The sequence below is a fragment of the Pagrus pagrus genome (assembly GCF_965226575.1).
Source record: "Pagrus pagrus genome assembly, chromosome: 15".
NCBI classification, from domain to species: domain Eukaryota; kingdom Metazoa; phylum Chordata; class Actinopteri; order Spariformes; family Sparidae; genus Pagrus; species Pagrus pagrus.
The window spans coordinates 10,540,445-10,566,028 of NC_140199.1; the positions used below are offsets into that span (position 1 = coordinate 10,540,445).

The following is a 25,584-nucleotide window of genomic DNA, read 5'->3' on the forward strand; positions in this document are numbered from 1 at the left end:
AACTCTTCCTGAAGTCCAAAGGCGCTAATGAAGAGAGAATTCTCCAGTTTAAGTGAAAACTTTTCTCCCCTACAGCGCTTGGCCTGCATCTCTAAAGTGACCGCGTCTGTCTGTTCCTTCGTGTGTGTGTGTGTTCTCCTGCTGTCCTGCTGTCTGGGGTGTGAAAGCGGGTGGCGGGTGTGCAGGGGACACAAGGAGACTGTGTGTCTCTGTACGCGTATGAGTGTGTGCGTGTGTATGTGTGAGTGAATGAACCCCCGCTGGGCTTGAACAGCAGCCTGAGCCACCAAAGCGCACACCAGGGCTCAGCGGGAGATGGCGGGCAGGCGTTGCCAGCCATTTGGTCCTGCAAGAGGTTCCAGGGGGGCGTGTGTATTTGTGTATGTCTATGTGTGTATGTGATTTTAGAAGTGGGGGGGGGGACTCACACCAGACCTGTTTACCCACCAATTAGCATCAGACAGATCGCCAGAAAGTTCCAGCAGTCAGCAATAGAGTGGTGGTGAGGAAGAGGAGAGCGATAAAAAACAGAAGATAGAGAAGTACAAACACAGAGAGTTACACATTTGGCATCTGCTTGGTCTTGCTGATCTACTGAACCAACAATTTAAGTACAACCTCATAAAGTTGTACACAACAGAGCTGACCAGACTGAGGGTCTTCTTATCTGGGTGGGAGTGGGGCAACCCTGAGAAGGGTTGGCAATTTTAAGTTTCAGTTCCTGAAGGTTCAAATCCCTGTGACACGGGCCTGAAACTTCACCGAGGATCACAGTAAAGCATCAAAATGTAACTTCTAAAGGGTGTCAAACACTGACACTGTGAGTTGGCATCCGACCGAGCTGCTGGAGACTCGAGCTGATGAGCTCACTTTCTCCAGGAAGTTATATTTTGTTGGTTTAAACCAGAAAAGTCAGGCTAAAGCAGAAATATACTTTCCACATCCATGAGTGCCCGCTAGGCTCCTGGTGACGTAAATTTCATCATCACAAGGTATACCTGTAGGCTCTGTGCGGACATCTGCCTGCCGCTAGTTCGCTTCAGTTCATGTCTGCTTATGCGTGGACTTAGAAAAGAAAGTAGTACTAACAGTACGTAAACGGGTCCGTCTGGGAGAAGAATCCAGGCTATAGTTATGTGGTCCTTTCCCCTGCGCCATTTTGTATGCCCAATCAATTGCAACATGCTCACTTACGAAAAGCTGTCACAAAATGGCTGCTGATGAGCACTGTCAAATTAAAGTATAAAAAAGAGAAAGCAAAGGAGAGTTGTCAGTGGAGAGCCAAGCCCTGGAGCAAGTGTTAAGGGCGACGGGTAGAGCAGAGGCTGAATATGTGGGGCTGGAGCTGGATAATTCTCCCTGGACAATAATCTGCCTTCCAGCTAATTGGTGAATGGGCTCTGGGTTGCTGCCTGTGGCAGGAACTCTTGTTTGGGCCTAGGAGGCAATAGACTGAATGTTCAGTTAGCGGATAGCTGGGCCTGTTTGTATATGCCTGGCCTGATGCACTGTAGGACAGCTTGATAAGTATGGCGAGAGCTGCATGGGCCAGGGGCCTAAGGTAGGCTGGAATGGCTCTGGGGCTGCGGCCAGGTACAGTGGCTGCTGGGTAAGTGGGAGGTGGCAGAGGCGGTGGCTGGCTGGCTAGCTGGCTGGAGCGGTGAGGAAGAAGAGGGGGCCCAGTCTGCACTGCCTGCCTAAGTGGGCACTATTCAAGCTGTTGCCCATTAGATGTGGGGTGCCAGGGCCTGACCAAGCACGGAGTTTGCAGCACCCCATGGTGCAGCCGGCATCCCACGCCAGAACCACCAAATGCCGCGGTTTATCAGAGAACGAGCACAAATTGGAGTCAGACGGTGGACTTGGAGGAATTGGAGACATTTGCCAACGCCAGACACCACTGACCGCTGTTTGGACTAAAGGAAAGGAGACTGTGCTCTCTCTCAAAAAACACATAATCTTAAGGATACACCTACAGACAAGCTTAAGGCGTAAAGTACATAAACACACACACACACACACACAAATGAGGGAAAATCTATGTTTACAGGAAAAAACTGAAAACGTGACTATATACTGTTGTAATTTCAAACATCATTGATGAAGCTTACTTCAAACTTCAGTTACTATTTGGAAGCATTCAGTTATCAATTAAAAGGTAAAGATTTAAAAGACAGATATATAATGTATAAAAATGATATGCATTAAAATTAATGGAAAACTAAATAGAACAATTCCTCAAATCAATGCATATTCATGTTTATGCTCTGCAATGTTCCTGTGTTGCAAAAAAAAACAGGTGTGAAATTAACATACAGGTGAACAGACAGTGAACCGAGCCTATAGCACAAACATACTTGCTTTGTTCACAACAAAGACGCCTGATTGTAGAGAAACGTTGATGGTCGGTGCGAAGAGTTGTGGAGGAAGATGAATACTATTTCTGTCACAGAGGACCATCTGTACTAATAGCCATACTCATATCAATTTTCATAAATATATACATTATGAAAAATCTGATACAAGTCGTTGTTTTAAATGTAACGAGCAATAATCAGGTAATTACAGATTTGTCTCGTCTTTGACTGCTTGTAACTAAGATCTAATCAGCAATATCACCAGAAATGCTTTAAAATGACTGTCTGAATCATATTTTTTAAGATATTCAGATAAACAGAAAATCAGTAATTTAAACTGATGCAACAAGAGCTCAAACCGTTATTTGGAGAGACCTGATAGGATTCAGCTGAAATGAACTGATACTGTACTATAAAATTACAACTGTTAACTATTTGCTCGTATTTCGACTGCTCAAAACGGTGACACTCGTGATGATTCATTTTTGTGGAGGAATTCCAGTGGATCCACAGCTATTTATGATAGACTGCATCAATCAGACTACATTAATATTAAACAGTTTGATACGCAGAACTACAAAGACGATCCCTGCTTATGTGTGAGTGTGCTCGTTTGTGTGTGTGACTGAGAGACAGGGAGACGGAGGCCTTGTGTAGGCCTAGCTTACGGATACTGCCAACAAAGGATGAGTGCACCGCAGAGAAAATAAAGTGACATATTGAACATTCGCTGCGCCGCGTATCATTGATGCCGCGTACAATAAACATCTGAATTGTTCCGTGTGGCAGACCGCACACAATATTCTCTCACGTGCACCTCAATGTGTTTTAGCACATTTTTATTAAACCTCTGGGTGAGGCGAGTCAATCACTCTTCGACTCCCCTCCCTTCATCTCGCTGCTTCACTTTATGAAGCAAACCCATGAAACGCAGAGGCAGCCTGATGCAGCCTCGCCGCTCGTTCGCTCTGTGCCCGGCCCATCTTTCTATCTATCTGTCCATCTATCCGTCCAGAGCGTTCTCATCTCTGCTTCGATCCTTTTTTTCGGCTGTTTCCATCTCTCCCTCCTCCCTCCTCTTTTCCCTCCCACCCTTTTTTTCCTGTAACTAAACTGGCTGTGTCTCTCTCCATCTGCTGGTTCTTCCTTCAGCGGCCCTGCACCTGTTCACACCTCCTCTCCTGTTGGCCACCTCTTCTCTACTCTCCCCTTCCCCGCCCTCCCCCCCTTTATCTCTCTCTTTCTCTCTCTCTCTCTCCCTCCCTCTCTCTCTCTGCTCAGTGCAATGCTGCCAGGGCCGTTCCTGGCTCAGTTAGCCTCTCTGTCATTCAATCCATCTGTCGGCAAGTCAACTTTGTTTACAGCGGGCGGCCCAAGCCTCTTTTCTTCTTCAAGGAGCGCTAAAGCCCCCCCACTGCCACCAAGGTCAGTGGTGAGCCAATCATGCCTGAAAAACAAAAAACTGCAACTGTTAAAAAAAAAGAGAAAGAAATAATATACTTTCCCCTTCCAACACACACACGCATAAGTATTGACAATAACTCACATCGTAAAAGTTCCCATCTCATGCCTATGAATAAATGCATGCATGTGCAGACAGTTACAAATGCACGACCCTCGCAGAACCAAACATTTGCTGTTCCAGCAGCACACTTTCCCTCAGAGAAACAACCCAGCTCTAGATTGAAGTAATTAGCTGCTGATTGGCCTCTGTCATCATCTATCTGCTCACAAAACAGAGCGAGAGAAGTTTTAAACTCTTAATTGGCACGGCTGACTGATGGTCTTAACACAGGCAGAGCGAACTGGCAGCGCAGGCATCTGTGATTTTTAAAAATAAACACACAGCATACGTACAATATGCTCCCATACTGACCCAATCCAGAAACCCAGGACTCAACGTGAGTGTCAAATCTGTGCCCTACAGAAATAGTTGTGGGTAGCATATGTGGCAGGGCTGGGGGTCATTTTCATTTCAGCTGAGAAGGTAAATGATTGCCTAAAATTAATTATTTCTAATCAGGATACCAGCTTCAAGTTATTTTTTATGAGATAAAAGTAAAAGATAAAGTGTGTTATACACGTCAAATATTCACATAAAAGATAAAAGATATATATTATAATAAAAAAAAACAGTTTACATTTTTCTTATTGATGTTAAGTATTTAGTCTACACAGAATGCACACGCAAGAGATGACAGGAAATGTTTCGGAAGAGGGAAAAAAACAGCAAAGAGAGAGAAAGGTATGCGAGCTAAAAGTTTGTACCACCTGCAGTGTTCTCTCGTGGTGTGAGCAGAATAAACTTGGAATTCACTTCACACCTGAGACTTACCTGATGCCGTTGAAACGCTGCTCACCCCTGCCACCCGGTTATAAGCTCGGGGCGACTGGCAGCAAGGAACATGTGCCATCTCTCTCTCCTAACCCACCCAAGAAATCTCCAGTGAACTCCTTTATTATCTTCCTCATCTTAACTTCCTCACCTCTTTTCCTCACATCTCCCACACCCTCTCCTCTCTCCTCTCCTCTCTGTGCTCCAGGGCCATTACATCAGATGCCTAGTGAGAGAGAGGAGGCCATTGAGGTGGAAAACAAAGACCAGCTTTTTTTAAACTCAGCGAGGGGGACGATGAACTGTAGGGGGGCTTGTGCCCATCCGGTGCCAGCCTCGTTGCTTTTCTCGTCCATTCCCCTCTCACATTTCTCTACATTTAAAACTTCATCTGTATTCTCCTCAACGCTCTTCTCCCCACACCTTCTTTTCTTTCATTCTCATCTACATCTTCTTCCCTTTCCAGACTCAGTGTCATCTTCTCCATTCTTAATCGCATGCGTCTTTGCTTATATCTCCTCACTAACAGACTGCACTTAACACCAACACAGATTCGACCTGGTTCACACAGCTTTTGTTTGGAACAAAGAGCATAGCGAGCAATATGCATAAATATAGCTTTGGCATTTGGGCATTTTCACCATGTGCATGAATATAAACAAAAGCTGTAAGTAGCAGTGCAGCAACAGACCTTTTGAAGTATATTCATATCTTTGAAGAGCCTGCTTTTTGTACTACAAATCACAACCTACGAGGGTTGTCTGTCATTATAGGACTTTAAAACCATAAAAACACTAAATCAACATTAATTGACATAATTTCGAGTCATAATGTGAGAATGCATAAAAAAACTATCTGTGTCTGCAAGTATTTATTTTCTTGGAGGTTTCTCTCAGATACAATGCAACCTCAATACAAGCTGGGGCAGCGGATCAGGAAAAAGTCTTGAGCCCTCTTTAATAGTTATGTACCAAACATAACTATTAAAGAGGATTAAAGATTATTAGAGAACCGAAGCTGCAGCACCCTCTAAAACGAGATATCGTAAAAAAAACATTTATTGATGTCAAATCATTTAAACTGTGTTTAAATAGTGTTAAAACTATAAAGTTTTGCCTTCTCTTACTAGGATAAAGGCTAAGAGGAGAATTTGCTTGGTTTTTATCTCTGTATCATCAAATGCATTAGGCCATTATTATATTCCTTGTCGGAGACCCCAGGATGATGAGGATATTAAAAAACAAAATCACAGGGGGCATTTAGTCGCACAGGTGATACTAGTTATAAATTTTAGTCGTACCGTCTCCAAAAATGGTCACATAATGCGACTAAATGGTTGCAGTCTGGATCCCTGATAAAGCACGATTATAATAACTGATGCCGATGTCTCACATCCAGTGTTTGTGGAGGAGTTTGCAGAAGCACCCTCCTAATCTTCTCACATTACACAACTCCCTCCTTAGCTCATTCTCTGCCTTTCCAGCACTTCTCCTTCGATATCTATCTTCAGAATATGAGGAATGGTGGGTTGGACATCATTGACTACTCGCAGACAACAGCATGGGTATATTTTTATCTGTAAAGCGTTTCTAGGTAAACTTCCAAGTTTCCTCTGCACCCTTCTTTGTCCAAGCTCTGCAAGTTACCAGCTACGCTCCTCCAAGTGGTTGCTTTTAAATAAACCTCGAGTCTTGACAGATTTAGGTATACTGCATTTTCATACTATGCACCTTGGTCATGGAAAAACTTGCAAAGACATCTGAAATTAGGCTCATTACTATGCACTGATGACTTTAATGGCATCATTAGGAATGTGGTGAAGGAGGCATGTTGTTTTTCTGTTCGTCTGTTTTATTGATATTCTTGTATATCACGTTTTATGTGTTGCATTTTACTATGTTGCAATATTTTTGTACGGCTGCTACCTTGGCCAGTTCTCTCTTGTAAAAGAGATCTTGATCTAAATGGGACTTCCTGGGTAAATAAAGGTGAAATTAAATAAAAAATACATACATGCTGGTACCTTGAACCCATCTTATCCTCCTCCCTGCTATCTCTTGCTCCAGATATAATGTGCTGATGGTGGCAGTGCCCTACTACCTAGGAGGCAATGCTTGGCACTGCTGTACCCACAAAGGGCAACAGAGAGAAGAGGGACGGATTGAAGGCAAGAGAAAAAAAACGAGAACAAAGAGCAGCTATATGAAGGATAAAAATGAAGAGGATGAAAAAGATAAAAGGATGGATCAATCAGGTAAAAAGAGAGTGACAAAGGTAAAAGAGGGAAATGAGGGGAAAGGAAGAGCAGAGGGAGGTTCTGTCATGTTGGATGAAAGCTGTGCCTACTGGGCAGTGGGCACAGTGTAGAGTCACTGATGGTGCCACCCTCACAGCAGGGGGGTGTGAAGGCACAAAGTTGACCAGATGACTGACTGACTGACACACACACACAGATTCACAGTTCATTCAGGATGCACAAGAGCCATACACACACACTGCACTCACAACACAATAACAAGCAGAGCACTCCTCTAAAACTGATGCTCATTAAACCCATTTAGCAAACACCCAGGTACACTTGAATACCATCCAGCGTATTTCAAGATATTCCAAAAACCATCAGATATACATAATTTGAAGTGCTGGTTTAATGTATGAGGCAAGAAAAGATTAGTCTAAAATGAGGTGAGGAGTGGATGGATGACAGAGGGGCTGGTGCTCTCCCTTTCGTTCTCTGTCCTCCAGCAGCAGTGTGTGTATGTAGGCCAGTGTCCCAGGGCACACTTGGCTGGGGTGACAACAGTTGTAGCCGACAGATTTGCCTCCATCTTGCCTGAGGTCTCCCAGTCAGCGATCTGTCTATTCTATCCATTCCCAGCCCCGCAGGATGGACAGCTTACAGCTCTGCCTCATAATCATGGTAGTAATGTGTGTGATTTTCCACTGCTGAATTTACAGCATCAACATTACAACCTTTATGGTATTCCAAGTGCAAATAAGATGATGAAATTCCAGAGTTTGCGAGGAATGGATGGATGGATGGATGGGTAGATGGATGAAATTTGTCTCCTAGCAACTTTTACTACCTGATTTGTATGAGGGAACAGTAATGGAAAAACACAAACACAAAAGATAAAGCGTTGCAGAACCCTTCGTCCTTCTACTTGTCCCAAAATGGACTTTAACACCCTAACTATGTCCTAACTGATTTGGTAGTCTAGTTAGACCACATGTAATCCTAGCACTCAGACTGAAACAGAGGTTGTTTTAACCAACTCTGGCTCGTGTGGCAGCAGAGCACAGTTTCAGGACAAAATTAAAACGGCCATGAGAAGTTGTCTGTCAGAGGCAATCGCCTCTACAACAATCTCCCTTGATGTGTTTGATTCAGCAGCGCCTGGGGAGGACAGGAGAAAAACCAACCCACCAGGTCATGTTATTTTATACTAGTAGATAGAAAAAGTATTTCATAAATGATAGTGAGGTTTGGTAATATTTTATTTCAATCAATTACTATTTTATCCCTCTTGCCTCTCAAAAATAGAAGAGGAGCAACAGCCTCTGCCTCTATGGACCAGCCTACACTGTGGACCAAGTGGACCGGGAGGAAGGTTTGAGTTCAGACTAGGCTACAGCAGATCAACTGAGTTAAATTTAATATAATATAAATGGTTTATTCATATTTTAGGTGTAATTGTCTAATTCTGTAAAATGACATTTATTATATGTTTTTAGGCACAACTACGGCCGTAGTGTTTTAGTGCCCTCTACTGTCTCTGCAGGAAAAAAAAACATTCATCAGCTTTAAGTGGCGTTGACATGAAAAGTGACACTGTCTTTTTTTCCATGTTCTTATAAATGCATAATCTTCAAGTTTGTTCTGTACATTAAATTTGATTGTAATCGAGATATATTGGAAAATAAAATGCTACTAAGTAGCCTTGTCTCATTTTCATTCAATACAAGTAAAAAATTAAAACAACGTGTAAAAATAGATTATGACAGAATCTTTATAACCCTGACCGTCGAAATGACTGACAACAATAAGACAATCTAATCTCCGGACTGAAATAAGTAAAACAAGAATATCTTTAATTGTGGTCTTTTTTTCAGTGATCATGGACCACTTTGTAAGAATCACTGTTGTTGCGTACAATGTAGGGTTGCTGCGTTGACAAGGTTTTCCCACCAACTACTAAGCTATTGCCAAAATCGGTGTTACCTATACACTAGGCTTTTTTACAAGAGCAAGAGCTACAGGGGACAGGAGGCACACCTCCAACTTCTCAGTGAGTTAACCAACTCCTTTCCCTTCACCCTCCTTAATGTTATCAGGTTCTCTACTTGCATTGGGTTAACTTCCAAAATATTGATAGATAGGCGGTTTTACTTTTGACTTGGACAACTAATCCTCAGCCATCAACTTGTCGGTCAACTCTCCTTACTACTATCACGTTACAAAAGGGGAATGTGACTCCTGCTACTCTGTGCTGCGGTCGCTGCTGCTGGAGATGCAGAGAGTTTGTAATGGTAACGGCCGTCGTCCGATTAAGTATTGCTTACGGAAAGCACAACGACGGTGGGCAGGTAATGTAATCATTGCGTGCCCAACCACTGTGTAACACAGACTACTGCAGCAAGCTTAATACAATACTCAATGTTGAAGGTTAACTGGAGAAGCAAGTCACAGCGACTAGCTGTAGTATGAGAGGGCATAATATTAAGGGTTGCCGCACAGGAAGTCTGTGGTTTTATTTTGTTGTCCTCAATGTTTGTAGCAAGAATACAAACAACAGACCTCCTTCGTCAATGTCAACATGTATACAACGACAAAAGGTTTTGAAGTGATACAAAGAAGATTTATGTTAGGAGAGAAGGCCACATTTTAAAAGGTTTAGTGCTGACTTTAACTAAACTGTATTAAAATGGCTTCCATTTCCACTTATTAGTACCCAGCTTGACAAAAACACACACTCTGTTTTAATTACTGTCACATCAACTAAATTAACACAGATGAACTCACAATTAAGACCGGAGAAAGAAATTTGCAGCAGAGTGTGAGACAGTGAGACAGTGTGAGAGGAAGACAAAAGCAGATAAAGAGTCAAAGAAACTGAAAGAAAGATAAAAGACCAAGTAGGTCTCAACAGATTGAGCGAGAGAGACAGCGAGAGTGCAAGAGAGAGAGGTGAGAAGGCAGGATGGCAGAGAGGGCACTCCGACAGCGAGGAGAGAAGAACGCGGCAAGGTCTCGTCACCGGGCCAACGGGCCCACCACTGTCAACATCATGGCACTCTGTGGTACACATACACACGCGCACACACACACACGGCTGGCCAACGGCCCTCCCAGCTGCCCTATCCGTAACTGTCTGATTAGTTGTGCTAAGCAGCCCCTCCCCTGCCAACCATGGTGCCATCTGCTACCCAACAACATGGCTGCCGACCAGACAAGCACACGCACACACAAACACACACGCAAACACACAAAAACACACAGCGAGCCTCATACCTGGCACTGCCCCGCTGCTGTCACACAGAGACACACACATCAAACTTCACAGACACAGGTGTAGCCCAAAGGTATCAACACTTAACATTCGCACAAAGGCACGCATGCACACTCATCTAATTGCACGCTCACGAACGGGTCGACACACATGAGAAAACGAGCACACTTCATGTGTTCGCGCACACACAAAAAGTCACGCACACAGTTGCTGTAGAGGTTGTGTGTGTGCATGTGTGTGGTGACAGTGGTTAGGCACTGTTAATGCCAGGTAGAAAGAAAGATGCTGTGCTCAAGTGTGTGTGCGCTCGCTGGCAGCGCTTGAAGGTTCATTATGGCCCCCACCTCTCCTGAGCGACTGCAGCCCGCGTGGCGCCCCGGCCCTTTTATTCCGGGCCGTGATTGGACAAGGGCCTCCCGCCGAGTTGGTTTGCAGCAGTTTTGTCGCGCCCAGATTTCACTCCCTGCTCAAAGCGAGCCTCTGGCGGGACGCGGCATCTGCTGCCTCACCTTCCTCATTTACACTTCTCCGCCCTCGCACACACACACACAGTTCCGTTCACCGCCTTTCCAGACCTTGCTATCACGATCTACAACTGAGGGGAGGAAAAAAAAGAGAGAGAACTAGGTAGACGTACAGAGAGGGAGAGCAGCAGCGTGACATGTTTAATAGAGTTTGGGGAACTTTGTGTATAAGAGTCACAGCAGTTGGTCTGGAGCTTTTTATCTCTCTGCCTCTCAGCATCCATCTTATGATTTCAGGGTCACAGAAAGGAGAGTGTTGCCTTAAAACACACGAACACTATCTGTCTCCATTCTCGCTACCGTATTGCCTTTCTGGTTCTCCTCCTGCTTTACAAATATTGATCAATGTACATTATCCCTCATCTCATTTTCTCTAAGTGGCACCATTTTCTAATTTACCGGTGGCACCTCTGACTCCTCATCTCTTCTCTCTTAACAAACAGAAATGCTGTGCTACAAATGAAAAAACAGTGAGAGCAAACAGAGTAAAGATCCAGCAAAAGTATTCCAATTTCAACTTAAGCCGGCTTAACCACAGGAGTTTGAAAATCCTAACCGATTTTGAAATAAGATTGCATCGCGCGCATAAGAAGACGCTTCACAGATGTTCCTCTCGCTAATCTCAGACATGCACACACAACAAGTTTTCAAAAGTAATGGCACATCACACACTACGGGATACTATTAAGATTTGTGTGTCAGAAGTAGCAATGCACCACCTCACATGATCTGTCTGTCTAATATCTCTCATGAGGAAGCAAACGTTAACAAAATCGAGACGGACGCGATGCAATAACCTGCGGTATTAAGGCTTTGTAGTGGGGGGAAAAACGAATGTAAAAGGCTACAGAAGTCTGGATGAGTAAATGTTTGGGCAGATGCAGTCAACATGAATTACATTAAAACATGAACCATTCTTCAACGAAAACTGGAGGTGAGATTTTTCTGTCAACAATAACGTGTTACTAGCTAATGTTAGCCTTAGGGGCTTGAATGTTTACGATTAGCGTAGCCATGTCATCTGCTCTGGGATGTGTATCTCACATTGACCACTGTAGTCCTGCTCGGAAACTAATGAGGCAATCATCCAGGTTTTAAATCCTAAATATCAAACATGTTTGAAAGTATTGGGGTGCCCCAGATTTCAATACAGATTTCTCCTGCGATTGTCAGGAGGGGTGAATCAGGATTATATTAGCATGAAACTCCTGTAGTCTGAACAGCTCTGATACATTGATACAGTATCTAAGATAATCATTTTGTTCACTCTAATGTTGGCTCAAATATTCCATTTACTGCCACTTATTTTGGTCCAGTGGCAGAGGGATAAATAAGTTAGCCCAGACGTCTCAACTTCCCCAACTACAGACCCAAGGTAATCCCCAGAAGAGTTGAGACATTTAATCCCTTAAACATGATCTAGATTTGCCCTGGTGTCTCCTCCCAGTTGGATTTGCCCTGCCCTTTTGATCATATGTTTATACCACTTCAGCTGGCTTCTTTCATTTTCAAGAAGCGGTGGCGTCCAATCTACACTTCAGACCTCTTCAGTGATCTGCACCAGAGAGTTGTCCCTGAGTTTCTGGATTCAAAGTGCTTCTTCCTCGGATTTTTTCTCAGTTAATATCAGCAGTTATCCCTCTCTTGGTGAGAACACTCTAGACAAGGCCCTGACTCATTATCCTGATTTATCTAACAGTTTGTCTCTGTTAAAACTTACTCAGGCCAACGGGAGGTCAGACACCATGGCCACCTCACATTTTAGGTTTGAAGCATCAAAGGTCACAGAAGCTTCAGTACTCTGGCCTAACCAAGCCCAAAAGGCCTTCTTCTGCTGTTTCCTCCACCAAGTCCACCAGTGAGTTCTTGGACTGGTTCCAAGACCTGCACACATGAACTTCTGATTATGAAGATGCGGGACATTTTTTTTTTCCCAATTGTGGTAGTTGACAACTTTGCTGATGGGATCTTCAGCGAGTTGACGGTCACTGCTCCCCAGTTGAACCTCACTGCAAGTTTTGTTTTTGCGGTCTGATCAGCAGCCTCCTGATTAAATTAACAAAGATTTTAGCTTCAAGCTCTACTCCTTTCTTCAACTGTGACTCATAATGTTCTGACGTTTTTTGGCGGAGGAGCTCATAGCCACAAGTTCTAGGTAAGAATGTGACAACAACTAAACGTATTCATCGAAGTATTTCATACTCCCAGTCCATCTACAGCTCTAAGTAAGAACCCTCATTAACATGGATGCTTGATTTCATGGGGATAACAAAACTCGTGGAAGATTTGGTGCCTCTCAGACAATTCACTTGTCCGAGCCCCAAAGCAGGCACACAGGTCTTAACTAACCATGGATACTCTAACGCATGCAAACACATATATCTACCCATGCATGTCTATCTGGCATGTGCTGAAACAGAAGTTATGCTGGGCAGTTTTCACTGTGGCCTTTGGGATCTGTGATCACAACACAGGGAGAGATACGGCCGGATGGAGACAAGGAAAGAAGAACAGAAAGAAAGTGGAGAAAGACAGGAGCAAACAAACAAAACAAACTTAGTAAAGCCCTCTGCTGGGCTGGGGCCGGGACTGAAGTGTGTGTGTGTGTATGTGAGGCGATGTGAACAGAGTGGCGGGGATTAGGACAGATCCTGGGCTGTCCAACTCACAGCTGGCTGATGATCCAATCCTGGAGCGCAGCGCAGCGCACCAGCCGCCATGGGACCCCCGGATGCGTGCATGCATCTGTGTGTGTGAGTGTGTCTGTTTGTGTCTGTGTGTACAGGCATGTGGATTCGACTGATGTGCGCGTCAGTGTGCACATTTGCAGGCATGCAGTTGTACAAACAAGTGTGTGTGTGTCTGGTGTGTGAGTGCGTGCATACGTATGTGTTTATCAGAAAGGAAGGTAGGGCTATCAGAAATCAAACAGAGGCTGTCTGTGCTTCATGTCCCCTGTTTGAAGGCGGGCTGTGATCATTTGGGCCACGAGAGGAGGACAGAATGAAAGAGGGGGGCGAGCAAGTTGCAGAGAGAGAATCAAAGAGCTGCCTTCCAAGGCTGGTCATACAAATGCCTTCCAGCCTCGCCACTGTGAATCTCACACTCTTACTCTCTAACAACACACACAAACACATTTACACAAACCAGCCCACTGCAGCTACAAAGACTCATGCTCTCTGGCTCTGTAGTGAACAACAAGAGAGGGCAATCAGAGGCATGACTACGAATGAACTACACGTAGTTCTGCATAACCCCAGAAGGCCCACGGACCGACAGAAAGAGAAAGAGACAGAGGTAGAGAGAGGGATGGGAGGGAGACGATCGCTTGAGGTCTATTTGTTTGTTTTTGGAACAGCATGAGAAAAAAGCGATAGAAAACATGAGTAGTGTAGAAAAAAGGGAAAAACAAAAGAGGAAAATAAAAAAGTAGTGGTGGCCTGAGGACCGACACAGGCTGTGACCAAATCTCAGCAGGTGCATGGGAATGTTTACATGACATGTGGATGTTTATCAATGTGTGCATCACTGTGCCGGTAACTGCAAATGTTCCTGTTTTGGTAGATGACCTCCTTTATCTGCATGTACCTCAAAGACACTGTTAAACTCCATCTTTAAAGACTCTGCTATATCAATGGACAGAAAGACTTTTTGGGCTTCTAACAAAACAGCAAGTTTTGGAAACTAGCCTGCTGGACAGATTAACTGTGAATGATAAGGGGATAGACCTAAATCCTCAACATGTCCTCGGTAGACCTTCTGCTCCCGAGTTCCTATTTTGGTATTCACAATGCTAAGTGAAGTATGTAATGAGCATAATATCAAAAGTGACACATAGTAATGGTCGTGTCAGTCCTGCACCCGTCCCTTTCATCTAAATGGGAAGCTGCATCCAGCAATTTCTGTAACTTTACCAAACCACCAAATACTCCTTCATCATGCATCATCTGGCCAGGTGTGTGGAGCCTTTCTCTCAAGCTCTCTTTTCAATCTCTCACACAATTGCAACTGCCAAAGTGGAAAGACTGTCAGGACGCGTGCGCCATTAAACCCAACATAACTACATTTACACGGGGTAACTGTTCAAAAAGATCATCCCAAGTCCTAAACCTATGATTATCTTCAGTGGTATCTGACACACAAACAAGTGTGAATGTTCAGGATTACAGAAATACTAAAATAAACCCTTTTCACGGCAGACAGTTTGACCTTGAAAGAATGAAAGACACAGTTGGAATTTCTAACATTAAGGTTGGCTGCATTTCAACCTTTCATTGATACTATTTACCATCATACTGTGAAACTGTGATATTTTTGCCACCATAACTACAACATGTCAAAGAGGTAGCATTCATTTGGTTTACTGGATTGTTGAACATGATAATTGATCATTTTTTTCTTGCAACGTGTCCACTTGGTGCTGTACTTGTGAATTTAATCTGTGATGTTTTGTACTTTGTTATGACAACTTTTGACAATTCTTTGGTAAATTACTCAATGACAACACTGCTTTTTAAAAGTTCTTCCACTCAATGTGACCTTCAATGTAATGTCGTGATAGTGAATTTGAACATTCCTCTCACGCACTACAGAAGGAAAAGAAACATCCATATTAAATCAGTATCAGAAGTGGCTTTCACTGCTAATGACCGAAATTGAATTTGAATGGCTACATGTGCAGCCAAGTCAACAGCTGTCAAACATCTAGTATGCATCTGCGGATAGATAAAACTATAAACTCTCTCATGCACATACACCCGCACACATGGCAGTAAAATGGTTTAGTCCAGTGGCTCCTCTAGTACAGGTCAAAGTCATCATGTTGCCATATTAATATGCATGTCATTCTCCACAGCTGGCTGCAAAATACACACACATATGCACACACACACACACACAAAGTACTTGCCTCATCCCTTAAACACACGACTGCCGCCATGCAGCCAGTGTGTTAGCGCTGGCCAGCTGACAGACAAACACACTTAAACACAGATCAAGCCGGAAGTTGCCATACACACACACACACACACACACACACACACACACACACACACACACACACACACACACATACCATCAATCTGACAGACACATAAACATAAATGCACATGCTTGCATACACACACACACATAGATCACACAAACTTGCATCCCGCAGCCTGCAGCACCACAGGGCACCGCCGCCACATCTGTGCCCATCTCAGACACCTCGGCTGTGGGCAGCGGGGGTGAGAGAGTGCCCTGGGCGGCTGGCATGGGCTGGCATGGCCTTGGCTGTGGCTGGTGTGGAAAGGAACAGCAGCCAGCGGATGACAGGAGGGACGGAGGGAAGGAAAAGAGAAGGGAGGAATGCAGGAGGACAGGGGAGAAAAAAAGAATATTGGGAAAGAGAGGAAAAGGAAAAGAAAAGGAACAGACAGTAAGAAAGGATAGTCACGAGCTAGAGGCGCAGGTGGAAAAGATGCAGAGAGGAATGTGTGGATGGTGTGGGGTAAATGGATTAAAGAATAACAGGAAGTGATACAGGGAACCAGAGAGAAGACAGGATAGAAAGATGCAGAAATAGATAGAAAGAAAGAAGATGGAAGAAGGAGGTAGGAGGGAGGGGAGCCGGTAGCGCCTGTCGTGAGAACGGGTGCAGGGCACTGGCAGGTGGCACCGAGGCCAGGCTGTCCAGTGACCATCAGCCGCACTTTTCTGTGTGTGTGTGTGTGTGTGTGTGTGTGCACGCACGCCAGGGACAGAAGAAAGGCTCAGGCGCCATTTTGGCTCTGCTGGAGCTGTTGCTGGGCTGGGCACTGGCCTGGTGGCACAGAGTGGGCAGTGTGTTTTCAAGTGTGTGTATATGTGCGTGTGTGTGTGTGTTGCATTATGTTGTGGCATGCTTAACAGGATTAGAGGTGACCTGGTGAGGTCCAGTTGGTACCGGGACCATGGCACAGCGGCGCGCATGTGTGTTTATGTGTGTGTGGTTTGTGTAATAGGATTAGCTGTTACCTGGTGCGGTACAGTTGGTGTGCTGGTCTGAACTGGACTGGACTGGGCTGAGCTGGGCAGGAGCTGGGCAGAGGGGAGCGCTGTGTTTGTGTGTGTGTGTGTGAGTGTGGTGGCATGTATAATAGGATTAGGTACTACCTGGTGAGGTGCAGTTGGCGCTGGGCATTTGCCAGCTGTTCTGCTAGGCTCAGGGCTTCGGCCTGCCATTGGCCCCCGTCCTTTTGGACCGCCTCCAGATGCTGCCGACAGCCAACCAGCTCTGAGCTCAGCCTTTCCACTTCCTGTCCCGCAGAGATGGAAGGAGAGAGGGAAGAGGAGGTGAGGAAATCTTTCAAAAACAACCCACCTTATGCCCTCAGATAAACAAAATGTTAAAGGATGATTACAACCTCATGTTAAGGTTGAGACAGGGTAATTATTTGATTATCTAAAAATCAAAGCATATTGATCTTACATGGTAATAAAGTATTTGGAAATATCAGGGGGATTCGTATATTCTATAAGGCGATCCATTTATAATCCCTGTGTCATTTAAAATTGTAACCAGGACTTCTCTTTCTATTGCACTGTATAGTTAGTCATTATTTCTATCTCAACAATCTGGATAACTGATGCTTAGACAGAAGATTTCGGAAAGATTTGGAATTTTCAAATTTGGGGTTTTTTTAATTTTGCATCCTATACCTCAGTACAGCTTCCTCAAAAAAATTATGCCTGCTTACAAAATTATCAATTAAATTAACTGATCATTGGCTGACTTAAAAGCTACTGAAGTAATCTAATCAACCTAATGAATCTAAATTGATCAGTGGGTTGAATGCAGACATACCTGAGCAGCCTTTTCCATCTGTCTGCTGGTCTTGGTGTTGAGCTCTCGGAGCTCTCTCTCTGCCTCCTCTCTCTTCAGTGTGGCCTGGCTGAGCTGATATCGCAGATCGACACACACCTAGAGACGACACAGACGGATTAAGAACAACCAGTCCTTTTATTAACAAATATTACCTCCTGTACGTCTCTTCATCACTTGCCAATTTTTTACTTTTTTTAATAATCTTATCCTGTACTTATCTTGGTAGGTCTTTCATTTGGATCATCAGACCCTGCCATATAATGAGTCTCTGTTTTAAAAAGGCTAAAGCTCACTGATCTTTTAAGTACAGTATAACACTGATCTATGGGATAGTTTCGTCATGGATGCACCCATATGAATAAATAAAAACCCATTCTACTATTCATACATTTTCTTTTGCTATATTTGTCATTTTTAAAATTACATAATTTCTTGCTCATAGAATACAGTAATATTAGGGATCAAAAACACTTGATTGTATTGATGTAAAAAATGTGACACTGAATTTATTCTACCTAGCACAGTCAGAAGTGAATATTTGCTGACATGCAGCACTTCAGCCAGAGTTTTTCAATTAAAGCAAAACCTTGCAGCCTACTGGGCAATTCTGTCACCTCTTTGCTACCATTTTTATGCATATATGCTCATAGATGTACAATGCAACATGACTGAAACCTGAACTGAGCATCTACACGTGAAGCTTGGTTATCTACCTTACCTTAGACTTACTTGTGCACTCATGTTGAATTTATTCCTCCAACACCCAAAATTTTATACTGAAATAGATAAACCTTTGCTGCCATCCAGTGGATTTACAAAAGCATTGCAAGTAAACAGTACAGAACACATCTGAGTGTAGGAAATGTTGTTCTTTACCTCCGTTCCTTCAAAGCTAGAGCCAAGGGCATTTCAATTATTCATTGCAGAACTGTAGTCATATTCTACTGTAGTTAAAACAGACTTACTATTTGTCCCGAATCATGTTGATAAGCACCAATGCATCCAGTACATGTTGACTAGGGTTGCATCATATTTGAAAAACTGACTGAGAGTTATTTTGGTTTTCTGCGTTATCTACGTATTGTGCAATAATTTAGAAAAACAGGAATTACCTTCAGATAACTTGAATAGCTCTATTTGGAAAGAATTAATAATTTTTGAATAATGCAGGTGATTCTGTAGTGCATTTTATCAAAACAATTATGAAATTATCCCTGCTTTGTTTGACAGTTTGATCAAGAATGATAACTGCCATTTGTTGTGCATGCTGAGCCTGCATGTTAATAAAGAGCATCAAACTCCAAAAACCTTTGAATCAGACTAAATTATGTTATATTAGACAAAAGTCTCTTGTAGATGTGAGTGCAAGTTTTGCTTTTGTATCATACAGCAAAAAAAATGTAACAGGACATGTCTGAGTTAAAGTTGACTTTGTGCGTCCTGCGATATGACGATTGCGCATGCACAAATTTCGATGTTGACACTGAAATGATGTATTATGCAGCCCTGATGTTGACTTAAGGTTTTCTTTCACTATCCACACAGTGTACCTTGGTATTGTCTTGTTCCTGGCTGGTAAGTTTTTGAAGAGTATCTTCCAGCTGATTGGTCAGTGAGCTCTTGTCTCTGTGAGCTCTGTCTAGCTGCCCTTCCAACTCAGCAACTTGCTGGGAAAGGCTGGACACCTGAAACATAAGAATGTCAGATTTCACTCTTTACAGCAACTTTCAGAGCTTAAATAAAAAAACTGCCACTATATACTACATATATATTAAAGTGCAACAAAAATGAAATACTATTTCAAAAATACTATTATTTGTAGTGTGCAATTAACAGCGAATCAATTTAATAAATTTGCCAAACAAACAAAACAATTAGTATTTCCCTCTAGTGGTGTATGTAAGTATGAGGGGGGATTTTTAGTGTGTGTAGAACTGCAGACTGGAACTATACACATGTACAAAAGTCCTCCATACACACAAGAAGTGAATATGTAATATTTACTGTATGTGCCAGCTCCTCTTTCTGTTTGCGGGCCTCAGTCCTGCCCTCCTCTCTGGCCTCAGCCAGTCTCCCTTTCGAGGCCTGTGCTTCTCGTTCTAGCTGCTCCCTGTTTCGAGCCAGCTCCCTGGACAACTGCTCACATTGTACCTCCACCTGCATGCATACAAACAGACAGTCAATACAAGTTTTGACAGGGGCAACAGAGGGCAATATGGGAGGAATCTTTCGCTATATGAAAGAGTTAGAGCCTAAAAAGCTGGAAAGGAGTGAATGTTTCTCTGACCCTAGCTTTGTACAGGTTTGCTTCTTCCGCCATCTCAACAGCCTGTTTGACCTGGAGACAGGCTGACCACTCCCGTTGTTGTGCCTCCTGCTGACTAGCCCGCACGGCACGCAGAGCCACCAGCAATTCATCACGCTCCCTAAAAGATTGACAGACAGAAAAATTCAAGATCAGCATAAAAATACACAATTATTTCTCCTTTTCTTGGTTTATATTGTTTTATTTTTTTTTGTTTTGCAATAAAACATAAGCAATCAGAAAATATTAACAGACATAATGAAAACAAATCAACAAAAAATAGGTTAATTAAGATTAATGCATAATCATATACTTAAGCCTTAAACTAGCATTAGAAACTGTGCAAAATCAGCAAAATATATTTGTGTGTGTGTGTTACCACTGACTTTGTGAGCCTGTCAATAGCCTGGACATGCAGATTTGTGTGAGTCCCGGCCAATACAGCCTCATGCTGTGCACACTTCAGACACAACCCAGCCACACGGGGATTTCCACCCGCCCTCAGTGCATCAGCAGCCTGTTTCTCCTTGTGTCTCAGAAGAACCTTCACCTCCTCACACTCCTTCTGACTGACCGCCAGATCCTTCCTGAAGATGGAGGTAAGACATGAATTATTTAGAAATAGACAGGGACAGGAAAGGAGACGAGTATTGCTCTGTACACTGACCTGAGGGAGTTGACCTGAGCCTCAAAGCTTTCAATCTGGGCCTGGTAGATCCCTTTTAATTGGTCCTGATGAACATAAACATTTGCAGAACAGTCGATGAATCAGTGGGTGGAATTAAATAGGATGGGATGTGATGAGATGAGATGAGATTATGATTTTGCCACCATTTTCCATAACCATTCTCCATGTGTATAACTTTTTGGTTTAATGGTTGTTTTGAATTGAAACGTTTAAGTGGGGGGGCAAATTGAGGCACAGGACAAATAAATACTAAATACTTTTTGAAACAAGATATTTTCTTTTAAATTATTCAATATTTTTAGATGTCTCCAGCAAATTAGCTCAGTCTGGAATACACAGCAAACAAATCCTTGATATTGCATACATTTTATGACTGCTGAGAACCATGTGGGTTAAAGATGGAGGAGGAGAACAGAACAGAAACATCTTCCCTACCATCTCATTTTTCCATGTGGTCTGTTCTGCTTTCTGCAGCCCACTGTAGGCTGTATTTGAGCCTATGTGGCTGTTGGCTGCCACACTCTCATTCATCTGAAGAACACACAAGGACGGAATATGATACAAATGTCCAAATTTGAAAAATGTCAGTTTCATCCCATGCTTAAATCTGTCAACACTTCAACTGTATATGTGTAGTTTACCGAGGAGTTTCGCAATGTGTAATCTTTGAGAGATTCATCCACAGCTTTGGATTTGAGGTCCGACTGCAACTTCTCATTCTCCACCACCACCACTCTGATCCGCTGTTTCAACCCCTGCAGCTCTTCCTGAAATCACGCACACAAAGAAAATAATCGAAAAATGGACAAAAGTAAAATATGCAAATATAAAATGTACTCTGCACATACCTTGCAGAATTTGACCTCAGCTTCTAGGTGTTGGATGTACTCTGACTGGTTGTGAATTATTGGGACCAAATCCTGAACAGCAGGCAAACTGGACCTTCCCTCCTGCTGTACTCTCTTACAGAGAAAGGAAGTGACAATTAAAAATGAGCATGCTAAATATTATATTCATGGAAAAGCCAGAAAGACTGATGACATTTTATGGAGAATGCATCCTAACATGACAGACAATTCTGTAATTTTAGCCACACTAAGCTGTATACTCTACCTTGGATGGAGACAATTTCTTTGAAGGAGAGAGAGCAGAGGGGATTTCTCTGCATTGTTTCAGTAGAAGGCTCTTCAGCTGATTAACTATAACGCCAGAAGACACACGCAGACACACAAAAGAAACATTTTATTATAACTTTGTGCTTTGTCTGTCAACAACACTATGAGCAGGTAAATCTCCAGGTGCTGAACTATAATGTCAGCCATCCCACAACTAATCACTGAGTCACCTGCTTCGCTCTGTGTCTTTTGGCTCCATGCAGCCTCTTCGGCCATGCCAGTGAAGAGGCTGCCATCACTTCCTCTGACCTCCTCCACCTCTTCTCCATCAGGGCTCAGCTGCTCCAGAGTACTGCTCAGCTGCTGTATGCTCTGGTTTGCTCGTTCTGAATCCAATATACACAACAATAACGACACCAGTCTCATACAGTATATTATTTCTGTGCCCCATGACAGTTCAGCTGCTGAAGTCACTTTATGACTTACAAATTAAAAGAGAGGACCACAGAGGTTGTGCAGGAGCAACACACCACGCAAATTTGAGAGAGAACTATTTGTGAAAAACACCAGACTGTGACCGTGATAGGCCAATATAGCTTGATAATATCACATATATGGATCAGGCTGTAGTTATAGTAACATTTTTCTATCTAGTCAATGTCATCAAAAGAGGTGTGTCTTATTTGTCCTATTTAGTAATACACTCATTGGTTTGGAGTCACTGGGTCACATGATATGGAAGCTATTGAAAAAAAGACATTGTCTTATAAAAATATTTTTAGATACATTTTAAGATAAATAAACACATAAAAAAAAGTGTGCTACATGAAAACTGTATTATTATTTGTTATCATGATTTTCACTCATATCATCATGTCAGCATGGAGAAACATTTTTTGTGTAAAACCAAACAATAGGGTAATTTATTGATGGTCCCTAGGTCAGCCTCGAGCGTTCTGGGGCGAGCTAACCGTCCTCCTGCTGCCAACACTGGGTGAAACTGAGTCAGAGGCGCCGCTGGGTGTCTCCAGCCCAAAACTAACCTCACTTCGGTAAGCTCTAAGTGCCATTCAGCCCTCCTATCAATTAACAAACACCTTTGTGTGCTGGAAATTGTTTAGGAAGTCGGTCAGTAATTTGAAAATTATGTTATCTTACTCTTAAACTGGAGTATGACACATTAGCTTAGCTGTTAGCTACTTTCTATCAGGATGCTGGTTCGTCAGTTTTCCTGAGAAGCAACAGGTGGCAGTGACACCACTTTAGCTGCCCTCTCCTCCTCTTGGTACGGTGGTTGGAAATGGGAAAAACTCCCCCCTGTGCATGTAACCGTCACCCAGCTGTAACACATTTACTAATTATATGAATGAACCATTTAACTGCTCTCTCTTTAGCTGTTAGCAAATTTAGCACAGTTAATTGTTAACTCACGTCTCAGCTCCTTTTGGTAGGCACCCAGCTGCTCCTCTTCCTCCTCATCTGAGTGTAGTGGTTTCATTGATGTATAAGTTACGTGTTATCACAGTATGTCACTAACTACACATGCTAGGCTATGACAACAACTACAACAACAACCATAACAGCCCGCACGTCGTAACGGTCATCGACTGTCAGCTGTGGTGTGTTTGTTTTGTGACACCTGTGTTCCCTGAGAGCGGTGTTCTCGTTTCCTACAAGATGCACTATAACACCGCCCCGGCAAGAAAGCCAGCCGGTTTGAACGGTGTTATGAAACGATGCATTCATTAGCTAACCGCTCCCACTTCCGTAAACTCAGCCGGATGCTGGGAGTTGTAGTCATTGTTTGTAGTCACAATACGTTGTTTCAAGTCTGCGACCCTGTGGTGATTTGGATGTAGTGCAAGTGTGTACATAAAGTGTTTGGAGTATTAAAAGATAAATTAATTTTTTTTTTTTTAAAAAGTAACTAAATGAAACATCTCTAATTATATTTTATTTTCTTTAGTATCTTAGTGCAAAACAATAAACATAGCAAGTAAAGTATATAAAGAAAGATAAAAAGCAACAACTACAAGTCTAGAGGCATGAAAAACACGATAAGATATTTCTGAAATATCTACAATATGACTATTTAAAGGGGCACTATGTAGTTTTGGAGAAGATTCAAAACAAAGCAGCTGTATTAAAATATCAATAGGAAATATTTATTTTTTTCCATAAGTGAATAAACAAGCTGTTCTCAGAGGAAAATAAGGTCCCCTGAACACTGTTTGAAGCTAGAAAGGTGGCAGGGTCCGCCAAATACGAACAAAGTAAGACAGCAGGAAATTGTGTCGTCCTTTATGGTCCGTTCATTTATTTAGTATATGGTTATGCATAAAAAATCAGTCGATGAAGATCTTTCTCTTCCCCAAAACTACATGGTGCACCTTTAAATAAATCAAAGGGCTGTACAGTTTTTGCACAGGAATGTGTCAAATATTGATCAGGGATTCCATCAGAATCAGAAATGCTTTATTGATCCAACAGGAGGAAACTGGCTTACGTTGCAATGGCTCCTTCTAGAGTAGAATAGTATAGAATTGTTACAGTTTAGATAAATTATAAGAAAAATATAAAATAGTTAATAGTTTCTAAGAAATGAGAGTATGTAAAAATAAAAAATAAACATAAAATGATAAATTAAATAAAATGTTAAATGCATGAAACTATTTATATGACAACTGTATAGAAATACTACTAGAACAAGAAATATGCAAACATACTTGCCTCATACTACAGTATAACTACGTTATGATAATAATAGAGTAATACTGAAATATAATTGACAATAGTTTACAGTATAAATATGACAGTACATCAGAGTAATTCCAGAGTTGCTAAAACAACAGTAGAATAATTGCACATGATATTGCACAGAACGGAAATAATGCAACAAAAAAAGAAGTATCAAGAATACCTGCGATGATAGTGATCCAAAAGATGTGTGGTAAATAATGTAATGAGTCAGGTGGTGTAGACTTTATGTTACTTAAGTGGCGTGACTGAGGAAGGGTATAGAAGTCAAAAGAGTCAGTGGAGGACCCAGGTATTGTTGATGAGACCAGAGGTCAGGAGTCAGTTTGGGTTTTGGTCCTGACGACTCAAAAAGCTTGCATCCATGCAGGGTAAGAGGGGGTGGACAAAACGAAAGAAAAGAAAGAAAGAAAGAAAAAAAGAAAGAAGACATCATAAAAACCCAAAATGGCTCATACAGCTCATCTGGCATGATCCAAGTCTCCAGAAGTGCAGAGATCCAAAACTGCTTTGAAAAGACATTATTTATACCTTTTTAGCTGGATTGAGGTTGTGTACCCACTTCAGACTGGGAGCGTGCTAAGGCTTTCAGCTCAGCAGCTACAGAGAAAATTTCAGCTTTAAAAGGGTGAAAAATTACTTCTTTTCAAATCAGTTTTGTATCACTGCCCTTCTGGAGACTTGGACTATGCCAGGGAGCCATTTTATGTTCTTTTTCTCTGTTTTAAAAGAAGTCCCCATCTAATTCAGTTGTTGAGGAGAATGCTGCAACACTGTTTTGCTGTGAAGCTTGACTACAGATCCACCCAACTTTCCATCGGCATGGGGGTAGATATTGCTGGATTTAATTTCTGGGTGAACTCATGGTTTAAAAAAAACTTTTGTGAACTCTCTTCAAATAGATTTGACAAGATAAAACTTTAATGATCCCCACGGGCTGCTGCAGCAGATAATGTGATGCAGATGGGAATATGAGCGACTAGAGAGAGCTATGCCTGCTGCTCCGGGGTTAAAATCTCACCTTTTGTCCTTGGTGTTTGGTAATAATGTGCTGTGCTTTGCTCTGTGTTACTTTCACTTCTCTTATCACCTTATTTTGGTAGTCCAGTGAGTAACCTTTGAACACTCCCACATGCATACATACCT

At 42.6% G+C, this 25,584-nt stretch overlaps 1 protein-coding gene across 2 annotated transcripts in view; it reads right to left on the reverse strand.

Annotated features, from left to right (window-relative positions):
- sdccag8 (SHH signaling and ciliogenesis regulator sdccag8) overlaps positions 1-23,302 on the reverse strand; it is a 49,687-nt gene extending 26,385 nt beyond the window's left edge. The window contains exons 1-13 of one of the 2 annotated variants that reach the window (XM_084374888.1): positions 23,113-23,300; positions 21,912-22,067; positions 21,680-21,765; positions 21,415-21,528; positions 21,208-21,333; positions 21,002-21,097; positions 20,546-20,610; positions 20,265-20,465; positions 19,861-19,999; positions 19,578-19,730; positions 19,124-19,258; positions 17,553-17,669; positions 16,862-17,004 (exon numbers count right to left, since the gene is read on the reverse strand). In XM_084374888.1, coding sequence (XP_084231014.1) covers positions 16,862-17,004; positions 17,553-17,669; positions 19,124-19,258; positions 19,578-19,730; positions 19,861-19,999; positions 20,265-20,465; positions 20,546-20,610; positions 21,002-21,097; positions 21,208-21,333; positions 21,415-21,528; positions 21,680-21,765; positions 21,912-22,067; positions 23,113-23,179 — 1,598 coding nt within the window. In that variant the 5' untranslated portion in view covers positions 23,180-23,300. Of the gene's footprint in view, positions 1-16,861; positions 17,005-17,552; positions 17,670-19,123; positions 19,259-19,577; positions 19,731-19,860; positions 20,000-20,264; positions 20,466-20,545; positions 20,611-21,001; positions 21,098-21,207; positions 21,334-21,414; positions 21,529-21,679; positions 21,766-21,911; positions 22,068-23,112 lie in introns of both variants that reach the window. The other variant, XM_084374889.1, reaches the window with a different exon arrangement.
- Between the last annotated feature and the right edge of the window lie 2,282 nt (positions 23,303-25,584).